At 37.6% G+C, this 24,107-nt stretch overlaps 1 protein-coding gene across 1 annotated transcript in view; it reads left to right on the top strand.

Annotated features, from left to right (window-relative positions):
• The window catches only part of FAM81B (family with sequence similarity 81 member B), a 49,858-nt gene that overhangs the window by 22,543 nt on the left and 3,208 nt on the right, over nucleotides 1-24,107 (top strand). The window contains exons 4-6 of the mRNA XM_090279002.1: nucleotides 5,315-5,444; nucleotides 15,403-15,509; nucleotides 23,607-23,742. Coding sequence (XP_090135128.1) covers nucleotides 5,315-5,444; nucleotides 15,403-15,509; nucleotides 23,607-23,742 — 373 coding nt within the window. The remainder of the gene's footprint in view (nucleotides 1-5,314; nucleotides 5,445-15,402; nucleotides 15,510-23,606; nucleotides 23,743-24,107) is intronic.

Consider the following 24,107-nt stretch of genomic DNA (forward strand, 5'->3'; position numbering starts at 1 on the left):
TCAGGCTGTACATTGGATCTCTAGACTTTCTAATCCTACCTAACTGCAACTTTGTACCCTTTGACCATCTCATGAAAATGAAAGTACCTTCTCATTTTTCCAACCTCCTCACCCCTGAAAACCACTGTTCTATTCTCTGATTCTATGTATTTAACTTCTTTAGATTCCATATATGAGACCATGCAGTTTTTGTCTTTCCATGTCTAGCATATTTTACTTATAATAATGCCTGAGTTGTCTGACCCCTTCCTACACCCTCTACCCTATTCAATAGATTAGCCTTACTGCAAAAAGGAAGAGGCGAGCATGTAAAGGGCCCCTGGGGTGGCTCTGGCTCAAATTCTGTAGCAGCAGCTAGAGGAGACCAACCCTCTAGCCACCTTCAGCTATTTGGGACCCCAAGACAGACCTGCATATGAAAAAATGGCAAACTGTATTGATATGTGATTAAAAACAGAAGTCACCTCCTTTGAAGAAACAATAATGATATTATGAATATTATCAAATTTTCAAAGGCAAAGAGTGGGGACTTTTGGTTAAAGATAGTAGAAAAAAAAGATACTTTTATTTCTCTCTTCTCACTTGAGATGTCTTAATGCCAATTAAAAATAAAAGGAAAACAAATGTAATATATATTTAATATGGATGTTGCCACAACTGATGGCCCCAAGAGCACACTTACCAAATACTGTGATATTAAACATAATGATTTCCTTCAAAACAAGAGTCATAATCCTGAAAAGTGTAGCCCAAATAATTTGAATGGAGCACTACTACCTAGGGTCTTAACTGGGTCACAGGAGAGATAAGACGCCCTTTAGAGATTCAGATCAGCAACACAAAAAGCTGGGGAAGTGTAGCTGAAGATGCAAGCATGTTATTTATCATCTAGGACATCCCTCCTTGCCGATTCAAACCTGAGAAAAACTGGATGAAGTGCAACAGGGTGAAGAAGAAGAGGAGGCAAAAGTGTCACAACAGAAAATGATTTACTGTGAGATACACAATCTGGTTTTGGAAAAAAAAAAAAAATGGGAAGGTGTGCCCTATCACCACCCACCTAAGGGAATCATAGATTTTGACTCGGACAAGCCTGAGTAGAAGACATGATTTACTCTCTGCCAAGCTCATATTCACTCATCTGCAGATAGCCAGAACCATTCAAAAAAGTTAAAAGTGGTAGTTAGGAAGAATCTAGCCTGTGCATAAGAATCACCACCACCACCATCTACGGATGGATGGATGGATGGATAGATAGATGATTGATTGACTGATATATATATAAAGACTGATAAAAATGTAAGGCTGATGAATACACCTTATGGGAGGAATTACCCAGAGAAACACAGGAAGAGTTCAAATAAAAGGTTCTCATGGTTTCGAAGAAATTTAAGAGTAAAAGAAACATTAAAAATTGCAGTTTGAGCAGTTACATATAATTTTGCTTCCTCCAAAACCCCACCAAATCTATAGTAAACAGATTTTCTTTATAAAACATCAACCCACAAAGATCAGAGTTATCAGCACAGAAATCTTGGAAGCTAGAAAACAGATGGACATGTGGAAACTGACTTACTGACATAATAAAACCAATTTTAAAGCTGGAAGATAAGTTGAAAATGACTTAGTTTTACACCACAAATTCTCAGCAGGCTTAGGAGTTGTCTGTATTAGGATCCTCTGAAACTACGAATAAATGTGGGCACTTGCCTCTAGGGAAAAGAATTGAGAGGCAGAGCAAGAAGCCACTATTATTGTTAGCCTTTTAGTTATTGCTGACTTTTAAACTATAGGCATATTTTACTTTAATAAAAATATGAAATAAAAGGCTTTCATCCAAAAAGAGATTATCCAATAACAGAAGGAAATAGGTAAACAACTTGCTCAGGAATAAGGCAAAAGAAAAAAATTAAAGTATTACATAGATTAAATCTATGGATACTTTAGAAACGCCCCAAACAGAATAAATACAAACAAAGGTAAAGAGTTAATATTTTGTAATTTCAAGCAAACGACACAAAATGAAAATGCTTTTCAATATAAAAATGCTTGTAGAGAAATAAGGTGTATGACAGACAAGTAAAACTCATTCAACATAGACACCTAATAAAAGGAGCTCCTCAAGAAGCAGAACAATAAATCCATCAAAAAGAAAATATCAAGGCTATAAGAGATTTGAATTTGTAGCTAAAAAACAAAACAAAAAACTCTAATGCCAGAAAAACCATAAGAAAAATTAAAGCAAGATATCCTGGGTGAAGTCACTGAACATCAAGAAAAAAATCATTAGACATTTTACGTAGGCAAAACAGATCACATGAAACAAGGAAAAAATGTAGTCACCTCAGATTTCTCCACCTTAATCAGTGCCAGAAAACAATGAAGCAACACCTGTCACATTCTGAACAAAAGAAAAAGTGATCCAGTGATGTTATCTTAACCTAGATACCTTTCAAATATCAGAGAACAGACAGGCATTCTCAAGAGCTCAAGAACTTCAAGATTCTAACACTCCTAACTCCTTCTTTTGCAATTCGTGTGGCAAAATCTGGCCAACCAAGAAATATATTGAAATAAAGTTATCAGGAAGGACCTCATGGTTTAAGAGGACTATCAATGAACACAGAGTCTAAATGTAGAATGAAGATTAAATAACAGTGGGAAATCTAGTTACAGAACACTGTGTAAATGTCATATAACTTGACATTTTAAAAGCAGCAGAATATGAAGCAAAAACTTTTGCAAAAACAAGTATATAAACCTATTTCCTCAATTTTGGGCATATGGTCAATAAATAATGTCTAAAGTTAAAATGGTAGGTGTAAAAAGCCTTATTCCAATGTGTGATAGCTTTTTATAACTTCTTTTTTAGAAACAAGTATCTCTTGTAGTGAAGAAATATATGTATGTGTGTATATATGTATATCTATACATATATAAGCACATATATATATATAAAATCTCAAGTTCAACATTTTTTTTCATTTTTCACTACAGGTACCTTTACTTAGGATAAACTAAATTAAAATTCAATCTAACATTAGACTAAAATTGCATGTATAACAATACGAATATTCTAAAATTATTTTTATAGTATTTCTAATTTCCTTCCATCTGTGTCTGTGTATACCTATACATACATATATATATATATATGTATATATATATATCTGTGTGTATATATCTATACATAACATTTTAAACTAAAATTGTATGTATAACAATACAAATATTATAAAATTATCTTCACAGTATTTCTAACTTCCTCCCATCTCTGTGTGTGTGTCCATAATATTTGGTTATCATTCCATATGTATTTATTTCTGAATTATTATTTCTGAAAAATGGGATTTGGGATGATGTTAACTCTCTTGTTTTTTGTTTTTGTATTATATGAAATTTTTTATAATGAACACATGTTAATTTAAAAGAAACAATAAAATTACTCCACAGAAGGAGAGAAGGGGAGAATGAGAAGCTTCCTTTTGAAATACAGGGTGCAAGCTTTGAAAAACCACGAATCCTTGACTTCAGCGGGATGAGGAGCCTGGGTTGGTCAGGAGGTGAAAATGCATAGGCCAACAACTCCGAAGCTGTATAAATAACTAATAATGGTTGACCTTGTTTTGGTGCCTTCTCTGGGCCAGGTACTGACTAAGTGCTTTGCATTCATTACCTCCTTTCATCCTTAAATAACGCTGTGAAGTAATGTTATTCAGGACAGCTACTTAGGTTGGAAGGTTGACCTCACAGCACTGCAGGAGACAGCATTCACAAAGTTGCCTGTGTCTGGCAACTGCTATAGTTACCTAGTGGTAACTATATGCATCACTATCCTCTCATAGAAGTTAAAAAGTTTGTCCCAGATCACAAACCTAGGAAGCAGCAGAAACCAGTTTCAAAGACTAGTCTATCTGACACCAGAGACCAAATTCTTAACTACCAGCCTACAAATGCACGGACCAGCTGTCCCAGAGGGTAGGAATCAATGTGGGAGCTGGGCGGAAGGTGTCAGGAAGTGGTAGCAGCAACCACTCATGTGTAGTCTTTGGGGGTCCTAATGTAGACTTACATAATATTCTAACCAACAATAGAGATTTTTCTGACAAGAACATTTTACATATACAAATGTGTGAAATGGGTTTTGCCCATGACTTTGGTGTATACCATCCAGCTCCCGTTTGATTAGATCAATTCCAATTTTTTTTTCTCCAGCAATCTCCTCACTCCCCAACCACAGTCCCCTGGTATCTCTTCAATGGACTACTCAGGAAAAATTACCAACTTACCTTTGGCTCAGCATTGACATCAAAAGTCCTAAACAAGTAAAATGTATTTCTGGATCCTAAAAAATGTTAACAGTCATAAAACAAACAATATTTATAGCACTTAACATGAAAATGTGGTTCTTAATACATGCTATGACAGTCAAAAGAATTACTTCATTAAATGACAAACTTCAAAATGATCTCTGACAACTTGCATACAAAAACACAGCCCAATCAGAGCTCTCCATCCTATCTTTCACACATATATGAGTGTACTGAAACTCATGGTCAATCCAGTGTGCAAGCTGCTCTCCCCAAAAGAGGCCATGAGTGGTGGTAATGGGTGGGGTTCCCTGACATGCTGGGAAGACATTTGATCTTAACTCCAGCCCCACTCCACTTGAGTTCCTTCCTTCAAATACCAAATGCAACTTTATGGGCCAAAGCTCCATTCACATGTTAGTGTGAATTATTTTCCTAATACAAGACAACATTTGACTGAGACCACTCAAGGAACAAGAGTTTTGATTGCGGTAAAAGGAGATAAATTTTGTTTTGAAAATGGGTTGGAAGATTTAGGTGGGCCTAGACACTTTACTAGCTGAGGGAGAATGAAAAATCTGGGAACCACGGGAATAAGTTAATGGGAGGAAAGGGTATCTATAATGTGATATAGAAGAGGAAAAATTTTCAATTTTGCTTAACCATAGGCAGCAGGGAATATTCTCAAACATGAAAACCTGTTGGCACTCCTATGACTGAATTAACATATTAGACCGAGAATCTAAAATTTCCTCCCAATTTCCCCCAATGTTTTCACCTAACCCAACTCAGTTCTCTGGTTTGAGCCAGAGTATCCAATCTGGTTTTTCTCACATCAAGAAGAGGAAAATGAAGGAGAGTCCTATGCTCCTACATCTATCTACCAACTCTTTATTCAAAGAACTTTAGAACATCTGCCATCAAGTAAATGCACAGATCCTACCATAGTAATAAAAATGTTTTGAGCCTATTGATCTCACAACCAATTTCAATCTTGCCACTAGATGTGATTCCAGCATTGTGAAGCTTTCTGGAGACATTCATTTCATCAGGCATGAGTACCGACAAATTGAAAAAACAATTCAAGAGCTCATGTCTTCCCTAGAAACTGTTTCTAAGAACTTGGATATGAAGGTAACTGAAAACAGATGGAACTCATATTATGTGTTACTGCCTGAAGATCATTATAGCTTATCAAAATGCCCAGTCAAGTGGTAACTATTCAAAAGAACTCTTTTCTTCCAAAGGGTTTAAATATGACAGCTCATGCATAAGCACCATGAATACTGTCAGTTCAATCAACACATATTTAATGAGTGCTTCCTATGCTCCAGTGCACCCACCCAATCAAGTATGCCACTTGATTTCACTGTTGCCATTGCTTCCTTCCTCTCTGGGTTCCCCTCAAAAACTATAGACCAGATGTTATTAGCAGAAGAACTTCCCCATGGTAGCTATTATTATTAAAGTTCCAACATAAATGTGAATTGATCACATTACATCCTGCAATGGGTTATGTCTCTTACAAAATAATGTACTAGATCATTGGCCTGGCTGTTGAACGCCATCACTACACTGGCCCCTGCTTACCTCTTTAGCCCACCCTTTATACCCAGTGATACTGAACTACCCAAAGGGGGTCCCCACTCACTCAGGTATTGCATAGCCTACATCTTCTCATTCTTTTCTGACTAAAATGTCTCTCCTCTTTCTCATGCATTAGTGGTTTGACTAAAAGAGCCAATGCAAAGTCCTCTGTGGCCACTTTTGTCACATGCCTTATGTGACATAAGCACATCTCAGCAGAAGTCATTTGAGCAGAATGAAGTGGAAATTCTTTGAGAGCTGGGGAAGATGAAAATCTGGTGTTTGGTTATTGGTTTCAGGGAGGCAGTTTATCAAGAGAAGAAGGTTCACAGGGACAGAGCATTACGGCTGTGCACAGTTTACTCCAATCTCATGAGGCTCTGCTTGCTCAGCCCACTGGGCACCCACCTTAGTCCTAATAGCTTTGTGTTGCTTCTCTTGGTTTTTCAAGGTATTCAATTGTGTTAACAACAAATTATGACAATTTTATCTCTGGTTTTCTGATTTAATAACCTCATTTCTTTTTTTAAAGGCTTTGACTATAACTTCCAGAACATCGTTAAATAAAAGTTGCCACAGAAGGCAACCTTATCTGGCTCCTGATTATACTGGAAATGCTTTTGTTGTCTGCTGATTTGCCATATTTTTAATCATGTTAAGAAAGTATCCATCAATTACTACTTAGTTTTTATTAGGACTGACCATTGCATTTTATCAAATGTTTTTTAGACATCAAAGAATGTCTAAATCACCACATTGGTGGGTTTTTGTTTGGCTTTGTTTGTTTACTTCTTTGGCCTTCTTACATGCTATGTTAATACATTTCGCAATACTGAAAAACATTCTTGCATTGCTGTAATAATAGCTATGCAGTCATTGGTACTACTTAATTCTGTATCTAAGTTCAAAAGTGAAGTGACATTGGACAATAGTTTCTCTCTCTACTTAGTTTTTTTTTTTTAAACAGGTAATGCATAAATATGGTTCAAAAATCAAAACTATATAAGACAATATACCCTGAAATTTTTCACTCCTACCTGATTCCCAATCATCACATTCTTTCATGTCTCTCATAGGTAATCATTTGTACCAGTCAGTGTACTTTATGCAGATACAAGCCAATGCAAATATATATTCTTTTCTCCTTTATTACACAAGATAGTCTATTATATATGTTACAATGCATTTATCTCTTCTGTTTACATGGACAAATATGTCCTGGAAATTCACCAAATCATGACCAGGAGAGCTTATTCATTCGTTTTAAACAACCACATGCTCTTCCTCTGTATGTAATAGTTCATTTCACCAGTCTGTCATGAGGGACATTTGATTGCTTTCAATATTTTGGTCTTTCAAACAATGCTGCAATGTATAACCTTGCACTTATGGCATTTGTGTATATGTAGGTATGCCTACTAGATAAACATCAGGAATGGGATTGCTGGGTTAAAGCTACCTGTGTGTGTTATTTTGAAAGATCTTGTTCCCTGCAGGACTTTTACCATATCGCAGAGCCACCAGCAATGAGTAAAATGTTCTCTAGTCCCATTGCCTCACCAATAATATTGTTTGACTTTTAAATTTTGCCATTCTTATAAGAAAAGACAGAATCTGTTTTGATTAGCTTTCTTGTTATGAATGGGGTTGAGCACCCTTTCATATATTTAAGAGCTATTTGGTTTGTTTGTTTTCCTTTTCAGTGAGCAGTCTGTTCATGTCTTTCATCCACTTCCCTATTGGCCTATTTTTCTTTTTCTTCTCAATTTCTAGGAGCCCTTTATGATATGAGCTGCAAATACATTTGCCCAGTTTGTCATTGTCTTTTGACATGCATATGTTCTCTATTTGTAGCTGAATTTATCACTCTTTTCTACTGTGGCTTCTGGAATTTAATTCATAGTTACAAAGAGCTTTCCACATAAAGACTTGATTAACAGAATTGCTATTTTCTTCAAGCATTTTCAATGCTTTATTATTCTTACTTAAGTACTTGACTCACTGGAGTTTTTCCTAGTATAGGATGTGTCTTACTTATTATTTTTATTATTGAAACCTTGTAATATTTTTAACATCTGGTAAGGCTATCCCTTCCATTGTTTTATTTTTTCCCTTTTCCTGGTGATAATTGTTTTTGCATATTATTTTAAAATCAACCTAATTCCAGAAAATAAATCAACAAATAAACTCTGCATTAATTTTTACTAAAATAATATTAAATTTATAATGTAACTTTCACATTGACATAGTCATAATGGTTAATGTTCTATCTACAAACATAATATTTCCCATTTGTTCAAGGTTTGCTTTTATATCCTTCAGGAGGAGTTTCAAATTTTCCTCATATAGTTTGACATCATTTCTTCTTAAATACATTTCAAAATTTTATTTCTTTAGTTTATTATAATGGTAATTATAATAAACTGGTTGTTGGTTGTATTTTATGAAGGCCATATAAACTTTATACTACACTAACTTAGTGAATTTTCTTCTTGATGATAGTAATTTTTCAGTTGTTTTTTAAAAAATATTTGTTTGTTTTCCAAGCACACACTCATATGATTTTAAAATAATTTTACCTCATCTTCTTCTATCTTCATACAAATATTTTCTCTCCCTTTCCTAACTGCTTTTATTAATAACTCCAGTGTAATATTAAATAGTATAGCAGGATGGTGGGCATCCTGCTTTGTTCCTGATTTTAACAGAAATGTCCCCACGGTTTCCCTTACAATGGGAAAGTTCCTCAATAAACATGTTTAATACACGCATTTTCCTATTTTATTGAGGTTTCTTTTAAAAATCAGAAATTGTTATGAATGTTATCAAATGCCTTTACAGAATTTGTGAAGATAATCATATTACTTTTCTCCTCAGTTTTACTAGCATAATTATTTATATAAATATATAAACCATCTTTACCTTTTTTTTAAATTGCACTCGATTATATTTTTATTCTGCTGTAGGATACTGTTTGCTGATATTTTATTTTAAAATGTTGATCAATGTTTATAACTAAAATTAGTATCTAGGGTTTTTGTTCAACATTTTCAGATTTTTGGAATTAATATTATACTGACTTTATAACAATAATTTTGAAGTTTCTCTTCTTTTTGTATGCTCTAAGACAATTTTAAAAACATTATACACTTCTGGCCAAGATGGAGGCATAAATATACATGCTGAGTCTCCTCACAACTACGAAGAAATTTACAGCCACTTCAAAACTAAAACTAAAACAAAAACAAAAAAAAAAATCCCAGAAAACCCAGAAAAGTGAAACTACAGGGAAGTTCAGCAAAGAAATAAAGAAGAAATAATCAGCCAGAAAGGTAGGAGGGGCAGAGCCCGGAAGGAGAGAATGAGGAGTGGAGCAGTGGCTGTGGGGGCGGTGCTTGGCGGGGCTCAGCGGGCAGGTGCTCGGCTGACAGGCACGGCTAGCAGTACAGCAACGATAGCCATGGCAAAGAACACAGTCATACAGCTTAAATCTGAGAAGCAATCCCAGTCCCAAATCAGACGGATCCCAGCCCCAGACCAGACCAGGTATCTTGCAGTTCCAGCACGGGGGAAAATAGAGCCACACTGCTTCTGACTGTGAAAGCCATTGGTGGTTGGGGCGGAGGAAGAAGTTACTAGTCTCAAAAAGGAGGCAGCCTGCTTAGTACAGGAAGGGGAAAAGTGCCTGGAAAAGCAGCAGCAACTGGCACTGTTCCCTCTCAGACCCCTCCCCCACATACAGCACCAAAATGCAGTGAAACAAGTCGCCAGCACTAACAATTACCTAAGGCTCTGCCCCCTATAATGTAACAGGTGCAACAGCTGCACCCAAATCACAGAGGCAAATACAGAAAACTGCCAAGATGAGGAGACAGAGAAGTACGGCTCAGAAGAGTGGGCAGATCAAGGTCCCAGTGACACAACTAAGCAACAAGCATGTAGTGAACCTAACAGGTGAGGAGATAAGAGAGCTTAACAGGTGCACAGTTTAAGGCATTGGTGATAAAGATTTTCACAGGTTTGATGGAAAAGATGAAACAGGGTGTGGAAAGAAGGAAGGCTATCCTGGGAAAAATGAAGGAAGATCCACATGAAACAAGTGGTGAAGGAAAGGAAACCAGGGTTCAAATCAACAAATTGGAACATAAAGGAGAAATAAACAATCAGTACAGACGAGGAAATGAGAATTGAAAAAAAAAAAAAATAAGAAGAGGCTTAGAAACCTCTGGGATAGCTTTAAACATGCCAACATCTGAATCATAGGGGTGCCAGAAGGTGAAGAGGGAGAGCAAGAAATTGAAAAATTATGTGAAAAAATAATGAAGAAAAACTTCCCTAATTTGGGGAAGGAAATGGACATATGGGTCTGGAAAGCACAGAGAGTCCCAAACAAATTAGACCCAGGGAGGACCACACCAAGACACATAATCAAAATGCCAAAGGTTCAAGATAAAGAGAGAATCTTAAAAGCAGCATGAGAGGAGAATTATATACCTACAAAGGGGCACCTATAAGACTGTCAGCTGATTTCTCAAAAGAAACTTTGCAGGCAAAAAGGGACTGGCAGGAAATATTCAAAGTGATGAAAAGCAAGGACCTACAACCAAGATTACTCTATCCAGCAAAGCTATCATTTAGAATGAAAGGGCAGAGAAAGTGCTTTCCAGACAAGGTAAAGTTGAAGGAGTTCAACATCACCCCGCCATTATTATATGAAATGTCAAAGGGACTTATTTAAGAAAAAGAAGATCAAAACTATGAACATTAAAATGAAAACAGAATCACAACTATCAACAACAGAAGCTAGGGAATAGAAACAAAAGCAAACTAAGCAGGCAACTAGAGTGTGAACAGAATCATAGGTATGGGGAGCATGGGGTAGGGAGGTCAGCTGGGAGGGGGAAGAAGGGAGAGGAAGGGAAATGGTGCAGGAATTAAGAAGCATAGTAGTAGGGTGCAGAACAGACAGGGGGATGTTGAGAAGAGCTTATATGCATTACCCATGGACATGGACTAAGGGGGAGGAAGAGGCGTTGCTGTGTGGAGGGGAGCAAAGGGAAAAGAAATTGGGACAACTGCAACAGCATAATCAACACAACGTATTTAAAAAGGCATTATAATTTTCCAGCCCTGGCTGGTTTAGCTCAGTGGATTGAGCGTCGGCCTGCGAGCTAAGTGTCGCTGGTTCGATCTTCCAGTCAGGGTACATCAGAGAAGGAAAACTCTGACTCCAAAAAACCTCTGCTGCCTTGCGGCATACCTCTTCAGGGGAAAGGCTAAGGGAGTAAACCCCGACAGAAAATCCGGAGCCGGAGTCCCTAAGGCGGTTTGACGTTGTAGTCAACACCGGCAACTCCTGCGGCGCACCTGAAGCCAAGCTGTATTGACTCTGTCTTTCCCTTGGACCCTTCAGCTGCGAAGAGAGGGGGGATCTGCTGCATGGGCAACAGCAGACCCTCCATATCACCCTGCCCAGGCTCTGTAGCTTTGTAGCTTCAGCGTCATCGCAAGATGTCGATTCAACACGGGAGGAGACAGATACCGTGTCACTCCCGAGTCGGACTGCACAGCCATTCTCGGCGGTGCAGATAGACTCTTAAGAAGCTACACCATCGTCTCTCGAGATGGACGGCTGCCGACGACGACGATAATTTTCCAATCTCTAAGGATTTGGTAGCTTTGCGTCTGAAACATCTGGGCCTGATGCTTTGGTACAAAAGGGAGTTTTCTGATGGCTTTGCTCAACTTTTTTTCTGTGAAAATTAGACTGTGTAAACATTCTATCTCTTCAAGGGTCAGCTTTAGTAAATTACTTTTTCTTGAAGAAGAATATTTACTCACCCAGATTTTGAAATGTAATGGCATAGAGTTATGCAAAATACTTTTAGGAATTGTTTTAATCCACTCTGCTTTTATCTTTTCCCCTTGCCGTTTTGTTGTTTAACTTGTGCTTTTCTTTCTTTTTCTTGATTAGTTATGTTAGTTGTCCCTTAACAATCATATTGATTATTCTCCAATGAGCCAGTCTTTTAATTTTTTTTTAATTCTGCTTTCCATTCCACCAATTTAAGCTTTTGTCTGTATTATTTTTTCCTCTCAAGTTTATATTGCTATTCATTTTTTTAACCATATTGTATTTGTGTTCTTTATTTTTTACTGATATAATCATTTATAACTGTGAATTTTCCATGAGTATTCATTTAATCCTATATCCCCTAGGGTTTGATATGTAATATTCTCTACTGTTTCTAGGAATTTTGCAATTGCATATTGTACTTTTTGATTGATTAGTTAAGAGGAGTTATTATTGTTGGTTTTTCCACCGAGTTAAGAACTTTATGCTCTTTTATACTAGTATTCATTTTTAATTTTATTTCATTGAAATTAAAATTTGTTGTATATACAGGCTTTAGTTTTTGGAATATTTTGGAAGTGTTTTGTGACTGAAGAATAAAATTTTGTATGTTTTCTAAAAGAATGAATATACGGTATATTTAGGGGATGAAGTTCAGTTGAAATCTATAAAACATAGCTTATTAGTTAGGTCTTCTTATCCTTATTTTTTGTTCTCCTACTGTCTTGGACTGAGAAAGGTAAATTAAAGTCTCAATATTATCGAGTTTCCTTTTCATCTATAATTTCAGCTTTATGAATGTTTTTGCTATGTTATTTGAATCATAGTTATTTATAACTACTAGTTATTTATAAATACTCCATCTTTTCTTATCCCTAATTTTAATGTTGTTTTTTCTTCATGTTTAGAACAGGATAAACCTTGCTTATTAACTTTTCAAAGAAACATCCCTTGAATTTACACAATAATTCATTTTTTTCTCTTTCTTAATTTTCTTAAGTTTGTATATTAGTCCTATATTGCTGCCATAACAAACCACCTCATACCTAGAGGTTTATAACAAAGCAAATGTATTATCTTGGGTTTTGTAGGTCAGGAGACTGGGAGGGTCAATCTGGACACTCCGCTGAGGATCTCACAGGGCTGAGTCAGCTGTCAGCAGGGCTGGGTTCCTTCCGGGAAGGGACTGGGATGTACCCCTTCTAGGCTTATTCATTAGTTTTTGGGCAAATTCAGGTTCCTGCAGTTGCAGGACTGTCAGTTGGGGACTAACCTCACTCCAACTACTTACCCCCTTTGCTGCGTTTTCTATGGGACCTCTCTCCAGCAACAACATATCAAGTTCATCTCACACCTCAAATCTCTCTGACTCCAGCTAGAGAACATTCTCTGCTTTTAGGGGCTCATCTGACTCGATTGGGCCACTTAAATAAGATAGCATAATCTCCCTATTTTGAGGTCTGTAACCTTAATCACAGCTGCAGATCCCTTTGGCCATCTAACATATCACAGGTGCCACAGATGAGGACACGGATATCTCTGTGGAGCCTTTTTGCCTTCCTCAATTTGTCAGCTTCTTTATCATGCTTTCTTTTGGTTAGGTTTATTATTCTCTTTTTAACTTCGTGAAATGATTAACTAGTTTATATAGCTTCGTTCTGCTTTGTATAATTATGGGCGCATTTAATGCCACAAATCGACCTTATAGTTGTTCTGTGTCCTTTGGATATGTAACGTGCTCATTATTTTTTCCTAAGTAAATTACGATTGCAAAGTTGACTTATTCTTTGACACTTGTGTTAGTCCTGTGAGAAGTAAATGCCATTAAGAAATTAGATGCGCAAGAGATTTACTGAGAGAGAAAAAACTGAAGGAAAATGGAGAGGGAGATGGAGGAGGTGGAGAGAGCCATCAGACTGCAATACAGACCTGACTTCTGTGACAAGAGTGGGGAGGAAGTTCTTAGACTGCCATGCCATGCTAACAAAGTGTCATCAAGTTCCTTGAGGCCATAGTCATGCATCAGAGGAATACTACTCAGCCATTGGCTGGGAGCAGCCATTAGAAAGCTTGGCTTTGATACATGGTGATGAGTTTCAATCTCCACAGTCAAGGCCCTAGGCCCGTTATGCTCCTTGTAGTAGGAGATCTGAGAGGCACTTTTTCATGTAAAACACTGGAATGATTATATTTTTGCTTCTTTATACTCATTAATTTCTAATTTTAGTGCAGTACAGTTAGAGTTATGGTCTGTGCTTTTTCTGCTTTTGGAATAATTTGAGTTTCTTTACAGTCACATGTGCTTAGTTATTGCAAACGCTCAGTGGGCACTGGGTAAGAATAAATTTTGCTGCTTGCAAGTTAGATTGGTATAAAAATCTATTAAATAAACTTTGTATTTTCATATCTTTCTATATCCTTATTTATGTTTTACTTTACCAGTTAAGAGTCAAGAAAGCCACTTAAAATCACTAATTTATGATTTCTGTTAGTTTATCCTTATAGTTCTTCAGCTGTTTCTTTTTAGTTCAATATATAAGATAAATATAGGTTGAAAACTCTATTTTTCACTGTCGATTGTACTTTTAATCTCAAAATTACCATCTTTGTCAGTTTAACGTATTTGGCCTTGAAAAATATTTTATCTAATAATATTGCTCGGCCCACTTTTTTTTCTTTGCTTTTGCCAGGCATGTATTTGCTTCTTATTTTACTGTTAAAACAATCCTGCAAGTATGCCTCCTATTAATAGCCTGTTTTAAATGTATCTCCTATAGTCACTCATGTGCTATTGGTTACTCACCCAATACTTACCTACTCAAACTCTTCCATTATTCACCTCATTCTTTTCTAAGAGAACTCTGACTTTGTTAAGGGCCTGCTTTCCTCCACACAACCATCTGTTTCAGAAGCCGAAGTCTGTTTGGCCAAAGTCAATCATGTAGTTTCAGTTCCCTTGACAGTGATTAGTTTAGGCATGATCATGTGCTACCACTCTGCCTCCTATCTCCTATTCTCTAGTCCAGTCCTTTTCCCTAAAGGAACATCCTCAGTGTTTCTGGCATTGGAGGTGGGACTCTTCGCCAAACTTCCAGGACTGGAACTTGGTTTTCCCATCTTTATATACCCCTAAGTCATTTCACTGGGGATTCCTACCTGGTAATTTCTGAAGCCTCGTCTTAGGCCACACATGTGTGTTTTTTCTCAGGCCCTAGCTGTACGTTTAAACACCTATCCAATAAGTATTTGGTGAATATTTACCATTAACCATCTAATGTGCACTGTGGTGATAGTGGTGATAGAGAATATAGTGGTTTGCATTGTAACTTGGAAGACAGAAAGGAAATAATCAAATTAACAAATTGGTAAACAAACTAAAGTCAATAGTATGTTTTTGTTATATCATTATGTATCCTATCATCAAAAGAATATTACAGATAGCAGAATCAAATACATACTCCTCTGCTATTCTTTCCCTGAAGAGAGTTCTATAACACTTGAATTATTCCTTTGAAAAAAAATATTTTCAAATGAAAACATGTTTTATACTCAAGTCTGCTTCCTGGCTCCTTTAGGAATCAAGTATAATTAATGTAACTGCGAGTGCTTTTGTTCACACACACACAAAGTTCCTTTCTGTGCTTTCATTAGGTAATACAGCTCTTAGGAAAGATAGAGGCGTCCAGTTCTGAACAAGTCTCAAAGTTAAAGATGGTCCAGGGAGATTATCACCATGGAATGAATCTTTTGGAGTTCAAGTAAGTGAATGGAAGATTTTTTATTTTGTTAAATGCATTCCTAAGGGTTTTGCCTAATGAAATCATTGGCATTAAATAAAAACCTATCCCAGGAAATATAAACTTGGTCAAGGAGTAAAGCAACAAAAGTGATGTAGAGAATATTCTACACTAAAGTGGCTTACGCAATATTCATAATAAAAGAAAAATATTAATATTAATTTTGTAATTGTCTTTGCATCATATCTCAACTGAACTGATATAGTCACTTAGACCTTTCCTATACAGGAATTTTTAACTTATCATTGATTGTGTATTACGAAACCTCAATAAAAAGCATTAATGAATATACATCAATTGCACAAGATTATCAAGTAATTTTTAAAACTACTTTGATTACAAAATCTTTTTAAAGAGCTATTCAAAAAAATTTTTTTCTAAGATCCTTTATTTGGTCCTTTACATTATCCCTTTTGAAAATTGTCCTCTAAACTAAAGAACAACATAAACAAATGAACTAAATAGAACGAGGAGCAGAATAACAGTCAATAGGGGGGAGGGGGAGGGAGAGAAGGGGGATAAGTAAGGGAAGGGTTTAGTCAAGGAACGTGTATAAATGACTCATGGACATAGACAATGGGGAGGGATATGATTGTGGGAGAAGGGGTGGGCTGAGTAGTGGGGAGCACTGGGGAAAAAAATGGGTCAACTGTAATTGAAAAAAAAATGTGATAACATGTAAAAAAAAAGAAAAGAAAACTGTCCGCTACCCCATTTTAAATTAAGTTTTTCCCCTATTCAATGAAGAAAGCAGTAAAGGAGACAAGACTCCAGAAATATTCAAATTATTGGTCTCTTTTTCCTCAAATCTTCCTTGCTTGCTTAAATGACTATCATTTCCTTGGATTCTCATGCAGGCAAAAGAAGATTCTAGTCACTTGGATGATACTACCTTATCACCCCTTCTACCCTTGTTCTTTATCCTCTGTGTCTCACATCACTTGAATTGAATGCCTTGGTCAAACCTAGTATTCTAATAATCCTCTGCTTTCTCCCTTTTCTCCCATCTCTACCATATTTCAAAAAATCTAAGTTCTATTGACCATAAGACATAGCATATATTTTTGTACCTCTATAACATGAAGCTAACTATTAAACCACAGCACACCATCACTTGAATACACCTCCCAATTTCAGAGAGGTTTTCTTTTTTAAGTATATTTTATTGATTATCTTGTTACAGTAGTTCCAGTTTTTTTTCCCTTTGCTCCCCTCCACCCAGTACCCCACTTCCCTTCAGCAATCCCACCCCCCTTAGTTCATGTCCATGGGTCGCACATATAAGTTCTTTGGTTTCACCCTTTCCTATATTAACTTCCCCCATCTATTTTGTACCAATCAATTATGCTTCTTAATCCCTGCACCATATCCCCATTTATCTCCCTCCCTCTCCCAGCTGATAAGCCTCCAAATGATCCCCATATCTATGATTCTGTTCCTATTCTGGTTTGCTTAAATTTTCTTTTTCTTTTTTAGATTCAGTTGTTAATAGTTGTGAGTTTATTGTCATTTTAGTGTTCATAGTTTTGATCTTCTTTTTCTTAAGTAAGTCCCTTTGACATTTCATATAATAATGGCTTGGTGATGATGAACTCCTTTAGCTTTACCTTGTCTGGGAAGCATTTCATCTGCCCTTTCATTCCAAATGATAGCCTTGCTGGATAGAGTAATCCTGGTTTCAGGCTGCCTTTCATCACATTGAATACTGCTTGCCAGTCCCTTCCTGCTTGCAAAGTGTCCTCTGAGAAATCACCTGTTAGTCCTATAGGCGCCCACCCCCCCCTGTAGGCAACTCTCCACCTCTCTCTTGCTGCCACCAGGACTCTCTCTTTATTTTTCACCTTAGGCATCTCAATCATGATACGTCCTGGTGTGGTCCTCTCTGGGTCCAGCTCGCCTGAGACCCTCCATGCTTCCTGGACCTGTATGTCCATCTCCTTCGCAAAATTTGGGAAGTTTTCCTCATTTTTTCCAATTCTTGCTTCCTCATTCTGCACTGGTTGATTGTTTTGTTTTTTTTTCTTCCTTATGTTCCAAGTCATTGATTTGAACCCCAGTTTCCTTCCCTTCACCATTGGTTTTGTGTGGATTTTCCTTCTTTTCACTTAGCATAGCCTTCACTTCTTCTCTTATGCGTTTGCCATACTCAAGCATATCTGTCAAGCCTGTGAGCATCTTTATCACCAGTGTTTTGAATTCTGCATCTGTTAGGTTGGCTATCTCCTCGTTGCTTAGTTCTCCCACTGGAACCTTGATCCGTTCCGATTTTTGGGCCATACGTCTCTGTCTTCTCATTCTAACAGGTTCCTGTGTTTGTTTGCTTCCATGTTCCTGGTAGAGTTGTCACTCCTGTTACATTGTAAGGGGTGGAGCCTTAGGGATTCATCAGTACAGTGCAACCTGTTTCACCTCGTGTCACTGTATGTGGACAGGGGGTGGTCCGAGAGGGAACAATGCTGCCTGCCCAGCACTCGCTCTTTTTCCAGGCACCTCTCCCACTTCTGCACCAGTCTGGCGCCCCTCTAGCTACTGCCTCTGGTACCAGAGTGGGTGGGTCTGCAGATGTTCTAGGACAGTGGGGGCCCTTTAAACAAACAGACTCTGCTGAGAGACTGGCATTTTCTGCCTTCACCCCAACCCCCACTGGTCTGCACAGTCAGAAGCAATGAGGCTTAATTTTTCCCAGTGCTGGGACTGTGAGCTGCAAGATCCGGTGAGGAGCTGGGAGCACTCTCCAGGTGTCCCTGCTGACTTTTTAAAATGTGTGACTTCACTTTCCGCTGGCCTACTGCTGTCGCCACCACTGCCACCACCACATCACATCCTCTCCACCCTGACTCCGCCCCTCCTACCTGTCTGGATAAGTATTTCTTCTTTATATCTTTGTTTGTGGGACTTCCATGCAGTTTGATTTTCTGGAACTTCTGGTTGTTTCTAGTTTTGAGGTAGTTGTGTTCCTTCTTAGTTGTGGAGGGGGACGCAGTGTGTCTGTCTACCTCAGAGATGTTAAATTGGGAAATCTGTCCTAGGAATGGATGGAAAACAGTACTCATAACTAAAGCTCATAGAAGTAGATGTTTTGAGTAAAGAGAAAGTACACACTTTATTCATATTCTAAAAAAGTATATTAGGTTCTTAAAACCTAACATGATGAGAATGCTCAATAAATATTTGTGTGGTGCTTCATCTAAGCCCTTTAGCTTTGAATTAAAATAAAGAAATATCCAAAGGAGAAGTAGAAAAGTAAACTGTTTCTAGAAATACCGTTTAAGAATTGGTTTTATTGGGGGAGAAATGAGATAATCTGAATTGGAAGACTAGCTTAAAGAGATGAAGTATGTTAATGAATAGGAAAGAGGGAGAAGGGAAATGTTTAAGATCTAGGGCTAACTGCTTTATTGATGATACTGTACTGTTCACTTTTTCTACCTATAGACCTCTGGAAATTGGCTTACAGACAAATAATCTTAGTAGTTAAATCTGAATGTTGACACTTCTGTAGTAGTAGAAACCTGAATCTTTTTCTCACCAAAACTAATGAAGTTTTAAAATTTCATTAGTCTTACAGCAGGTTACAGTGACCTTATAAACCAGACTTTCTCCAGGCAAATACTTATGAGCTCTGATGAGTCATTGAATTACATGACTGACTCTTTTTTATTTAAACTTTATCCATCATTTTAAAATTAAAAAGTAATCTGTTTATTGTAACAAACAAAATAAAACAAAGATGAAAAAAGAGGTCACCATCTCAGCTTCCTATAATGCTAACACTGGGCATGTATCTATCCTTACAGATCTTCCTCCTTGTTAATATAAATATAGAACAGAAAGACACTGCTCTTGTGTATGTGCATATATATTGAATTATACACACACATATATATTTATATATAACATGTATATTATATATATATATAAATCATGCATATTTATAAAGAAAGCATTGTTTTTAAAAATATATAAATTCTATACACATTACTCAGTAATCTGCCTCTTTCCAGTACATCTTGGACATCTCTCTAGATCAATGATTATTATTTTTCATAGCTACATAATATTATAACTTACAGTAGTGCCATAATTAATTCAATCATTTATTTTATTGCTAGATTCTTTTCAGTTTATGGCTACTATACACAAACAAAGATTATCATGTATATACCCTTATATAACCTTAGATATAGGTGTTTTTATTTCTATAGGTAAGATTCCTAGGTCAAAGAGTTTACGTATTTACTAATTTTTATAAATGTTTTTCCAAAAATGTAACAATTTACACTTCCACCAGCAGTATGTGAGATATCTTTGTCAATGTTCTTACCAATATTGGAATTTCTCTCTTTTTAATATTTGCCAATTAAAGAGTAAAAAGATAGCATCTCCTGTTTTCATTTGTATTCCCTTCACCATTTGAATTTTCTTTTCTATAAATTGCCCATTATTATCCCTAGTAAAATTTTATATTGTGGTTTTTCATCCAATTTTAACCAATTTATAGGATTTCTTTACATCAGGGATACTAACCTTTAACTGAGATATGTATTTCAAATCTATTTTCCTCAAAGAGAAAGTAAGGCAGATAGGGCTTTCCGCCCCTCTCCTCCACTTGTCAAATCAAAGTAGATGGGTATAGAATTCCTTTTTCTTTCTTTCTAAGAAACAAATGTCTCTGATCAAAGAGATAAAAGCATTTTAATAACATTAAAGGATAAGTTTAATTGAGCAATTTTCCCATTTAGAAATTTTAACAAATTCAAGTTTAATAGTTAAATAAATATATTTTATATTAACTTAAAAGTCACAGTATTTTCTGAAGGTTTGCAAGTGAATTCCTGGGGCTTTGACACTATCACCAGACCTAACAAAAATGACGCACAGGCTCTGTCATTCAAACCCCTGCATGGAGCCTCCTTTTTCCAGGAGGGTCTTTGTGTTTAGCTAAGTAATGACCTCAGCCAACAAGTTAGTGCTTATAGAGCCAGTTTTGGCCACCATGAAACAGCTATCTTTGAGTACAGGTTTAGCAGAGGTAGTACCTACCAGTCACTCACCTAGATGGCTCTTACTGCTGATGCTGTCAAACTGAGAGTGATTATAAGAAACAGTATTTGTTCAATGAAGCAAATGCACAGACTTAAATTTTACTGCACAACTTTGAAAATGCTGACACAGTGGAAAGCTCCAAACTATCCAGGACAAGAACATGTCTCATTCATCTTTGAATCCTCAGCACCCCTTATTTAGACACAAATAGAAGTCAATGAATGAATGACTTAATCAATCAATTAATTAATTAATCATTTTGAGCACCTATAATATGTAGGTTGTGATTTTAGACTACCCAAAGACAAAATTATAGCCACATAGAGTTGGGGAGAAAATGCATAAATAAGTGACAAGGTAAACACAAGCAAAGTAAAAGTGAAGGCAATGTTAAATGAGATATATCATTAGGCAGAAAAAAAAATAGTAGTTGTAATTTAAAATGCCTACCAATCACCACGTGCTCCAAATATTCAAGTGCACCCAACTCTGTAGAGTTGGTCTTACCCATTTTAAAAATAAGGCAACTTATCATTATGGAGATTAAGTAATTTGCACAGTCACATAGCTAGAAAGTGACTCCAAATCTTGGTGTTGTCTTGTTTTCTATTTAGTGTGGTCCAGAAAAGTTTCTGTGATAAGGTGGTGTTTGACTATAAAACTGAGTGAAGTTAAGGCAGGAGCCATTATACATTCTTAGGAGAAGAGTTCCAGAGAGAGGAAAGAATTGGCTAAAATTATATTCACCTTTCAGTTGGGGGCTTATTTGTCTGAAATCCAATAGCTATTAGCCAGTAGCACCGGTGTTTGGAAATCATTAGACTGAGGACAGGAAGAGTAACCAACTTCACCTTCTCAATGTTGAGGTACTCGCCTGAATCATGGTATGCTTTCTATGCATAAAATATCCCTCTCTGTATCAAAAAATGTAATTCAAAGAGGTGGAGATCAAAACGTAGCTAATACTACAATTAACATAACTTTTGGAAAATTAACTCTTTCCATTCCTTGATTTCATGATCTAAATCCTGGTTTCTCAGCCCCAGCACTATTGGCATTTTGGCTGGATAGTTTCTGTTGTGGGTTGTCCTGTGCCTTGGCGGTACAGATAGACTTTTAAGAAGCTACACCATCGCCTCTCGAGACGGACGGGCATGGGCAACAGCAGACCCTCCATATCACCCTGCCCAGGCTCTGTAGCTTCAGCGTCACTGGAGAGGACACTCCAGCATCATCGCAAGATGTCGATTCAACACGGGAGGAGACAGATACCGTGTCACTCCCGAGTCGGACTGCACAGCCATTCTCGGCGGTGCAGATAGACTCTTAAGAAGCTACACCATCGTCTCTCGAGACGGACGGCTCCCGACGACGATTCTGTCCTGTGCCTTGTAGGATGTTTAGCAGCATCCTGGCACATAGAATCCCTCAGTTGTGACAACCAAAATTGTCTCCATACCATGACTAGATGCCCCATGGTCTAAATAAAAATGGTTATGGACGCACACAACTTGTCTTTTCCACTTATTAGTCTAAACACTTTTTCAGGAGAGCCAGAGAGGAGTATTTTATGTCCAGAATGTTTTAAACCATCTCCAATGATCAATACCACAAACTAAATTACCTGCATATCATTTTTAGTAAAAACAGTAAAGCAACTATTATTTCAAGCAAGTAATCTGAATATTTCCAATATCAACATGCATTGCTCCTGCCAATCTAATATTTTGCCATTCTAAAAGGGAATTTGAAATTGACATCTCATCACGAGCCAGTCACGTGGAAAACACATACAGAAACCACTCCCCAGTCCCCATCTCTCACCCCACCTCTTCTCCGTTCCATACTTCTTAGTCATTCCAGATGCAAATCTCTCTTCCTGCTCAAACCCTCAGCCACTCTACAGTGACTTTTCATATTGATGATATGTGATTCCAACCCTTTTAATAACATCCACTTCCATTTTTAAAAATCCTTCATTCTCTATTATTTAATAATCCTATGGTGCATCATCTTGATACCATCAGTCCCTTCCTGCACCGTTGCCTATTACTTTCTGTTTTGCCCACATGAGTAATTCAGCACTGCTATAACCCTCCCCCCATGCCCCACTCTCCTTGAATCCACTCACAGAGACCCACTGGTGGCAATGGGGACTTCACTGAAGATTTCACCTGAGACGGAAAAGACAACTGAGAAACGCTCTGCTTCCTCTGTCTTTTGGGGACTCTCTTCCTTCTCCCTTCCCCCTTCTGCCTCTGAGTTTACTCTTCTCAACTAAACAATGCAGGTCTGTGTGGCTCATCTCCTCTCCTAGCTCCATAGTGGCCCTTACAAATCAGGGGTTCCCTTAGCCCACCTGCCCACGGCTAAGATTGCTGCTCACACTTTCTAATACATTTTAAATAAAAGATTACATTTAATGAATATGAATAGAGTATGAAATTTAAATTTCAGGGTATATAAAGTTAGATTAGAGCACACCCATGCTCTTTTGTTCGTTTTGTCTCTACATATAAGCCCTGCTAATTTTATCAGTTGTGGCTGCTTTCCACTGCAGCGGCAGCACTGAGTCGTTGCAGAGCAGAGAGGTTGCTGAGGACACCGACCTGCAAAGCCTAAAATACTTACTGTGACCCTTTACAGAAGTTTGCCAGCCGCTAGGTAAAGTGGTACTCCTCATCCCAGGTGACTTAGCAAAGTAATTCTTCCAGACGCAGTCATGTACCCCGGGCCCTGAGAGGAAATCTGCACGGTGACAGGTGTTTCTGTCCTCTGTCGCTGTGCGTGCATGTATTTTAGGGTGTGTGGAGGGGTGTTGGCAGTAGCTGGGCTGAACACAAGCTCAGGACAGGGACCCAGAGTGTGCTCGCTTGGCACCACATCACCCCATAAGGGCTTGCTAGACACATTGAGCCTCATCATCTGAAAAAAACTGCAGATTGTTTTCAATACTAAATTATGGCCTTAGGTTTAAATTTACTTACTAAAATAGAACAATTTTTTCCTTAGGTTTAATTCACTTTCAAATAATCTGTATGAAGAAGTTGAGAAAAATAAAAAATGGACAGAAAACCAGTTCATCAAATACGAGAAAGACGAGCTGGGCCAAATGTATCAGTGTCTGAGGCACCTACAGGAGAAACTGGTAAGAAGTTCCGCTCTTCATGAAGCAGACTGCTTCAGGGCCATTGTCTGGACTTCAGCCATGAGCAAGGGTCTCCAACACCCACAGCAACCTTCCCTGTGTCAGCAACTTACTTAGTGGAGTGGGGTGGGGTGAGGGGGCACCAGAATAGGAATCTAGAGGCCTGTCTTCTCTTCCTATTTGCTACTCTCCCATTCTGTGAACCCACACTTCTCAGAATCTGTTCTACCCCTGGAGTAATCAAAAGAGGGTTTTAAAAATACAGATTCCTTGTCCCAACCCAGAGCTGAGGCATGAGCCGGCCCTCCAAGGCCTCCCCTGGGAATCGGTGCTGTTAGGCAAGCTGCCTGGGTGATGCTTAGACA

The sequence above is a fragment of the Furipterus horrens genome, unplaced genomic scaffold (genome assembly GCF_987537825.1).
Source record: "Furipterus horrens unplaced genomic scaffold, mFurHor1.1.pri manual_scaffold_5, whole genome shotgun sequence".
Classification (NCBI taxonomy): Eukaryota; Metazoa; Chordata; class Mammalia; order Chiroptera; family Furipteridae; genus Furipterus; species Furipterus horrens.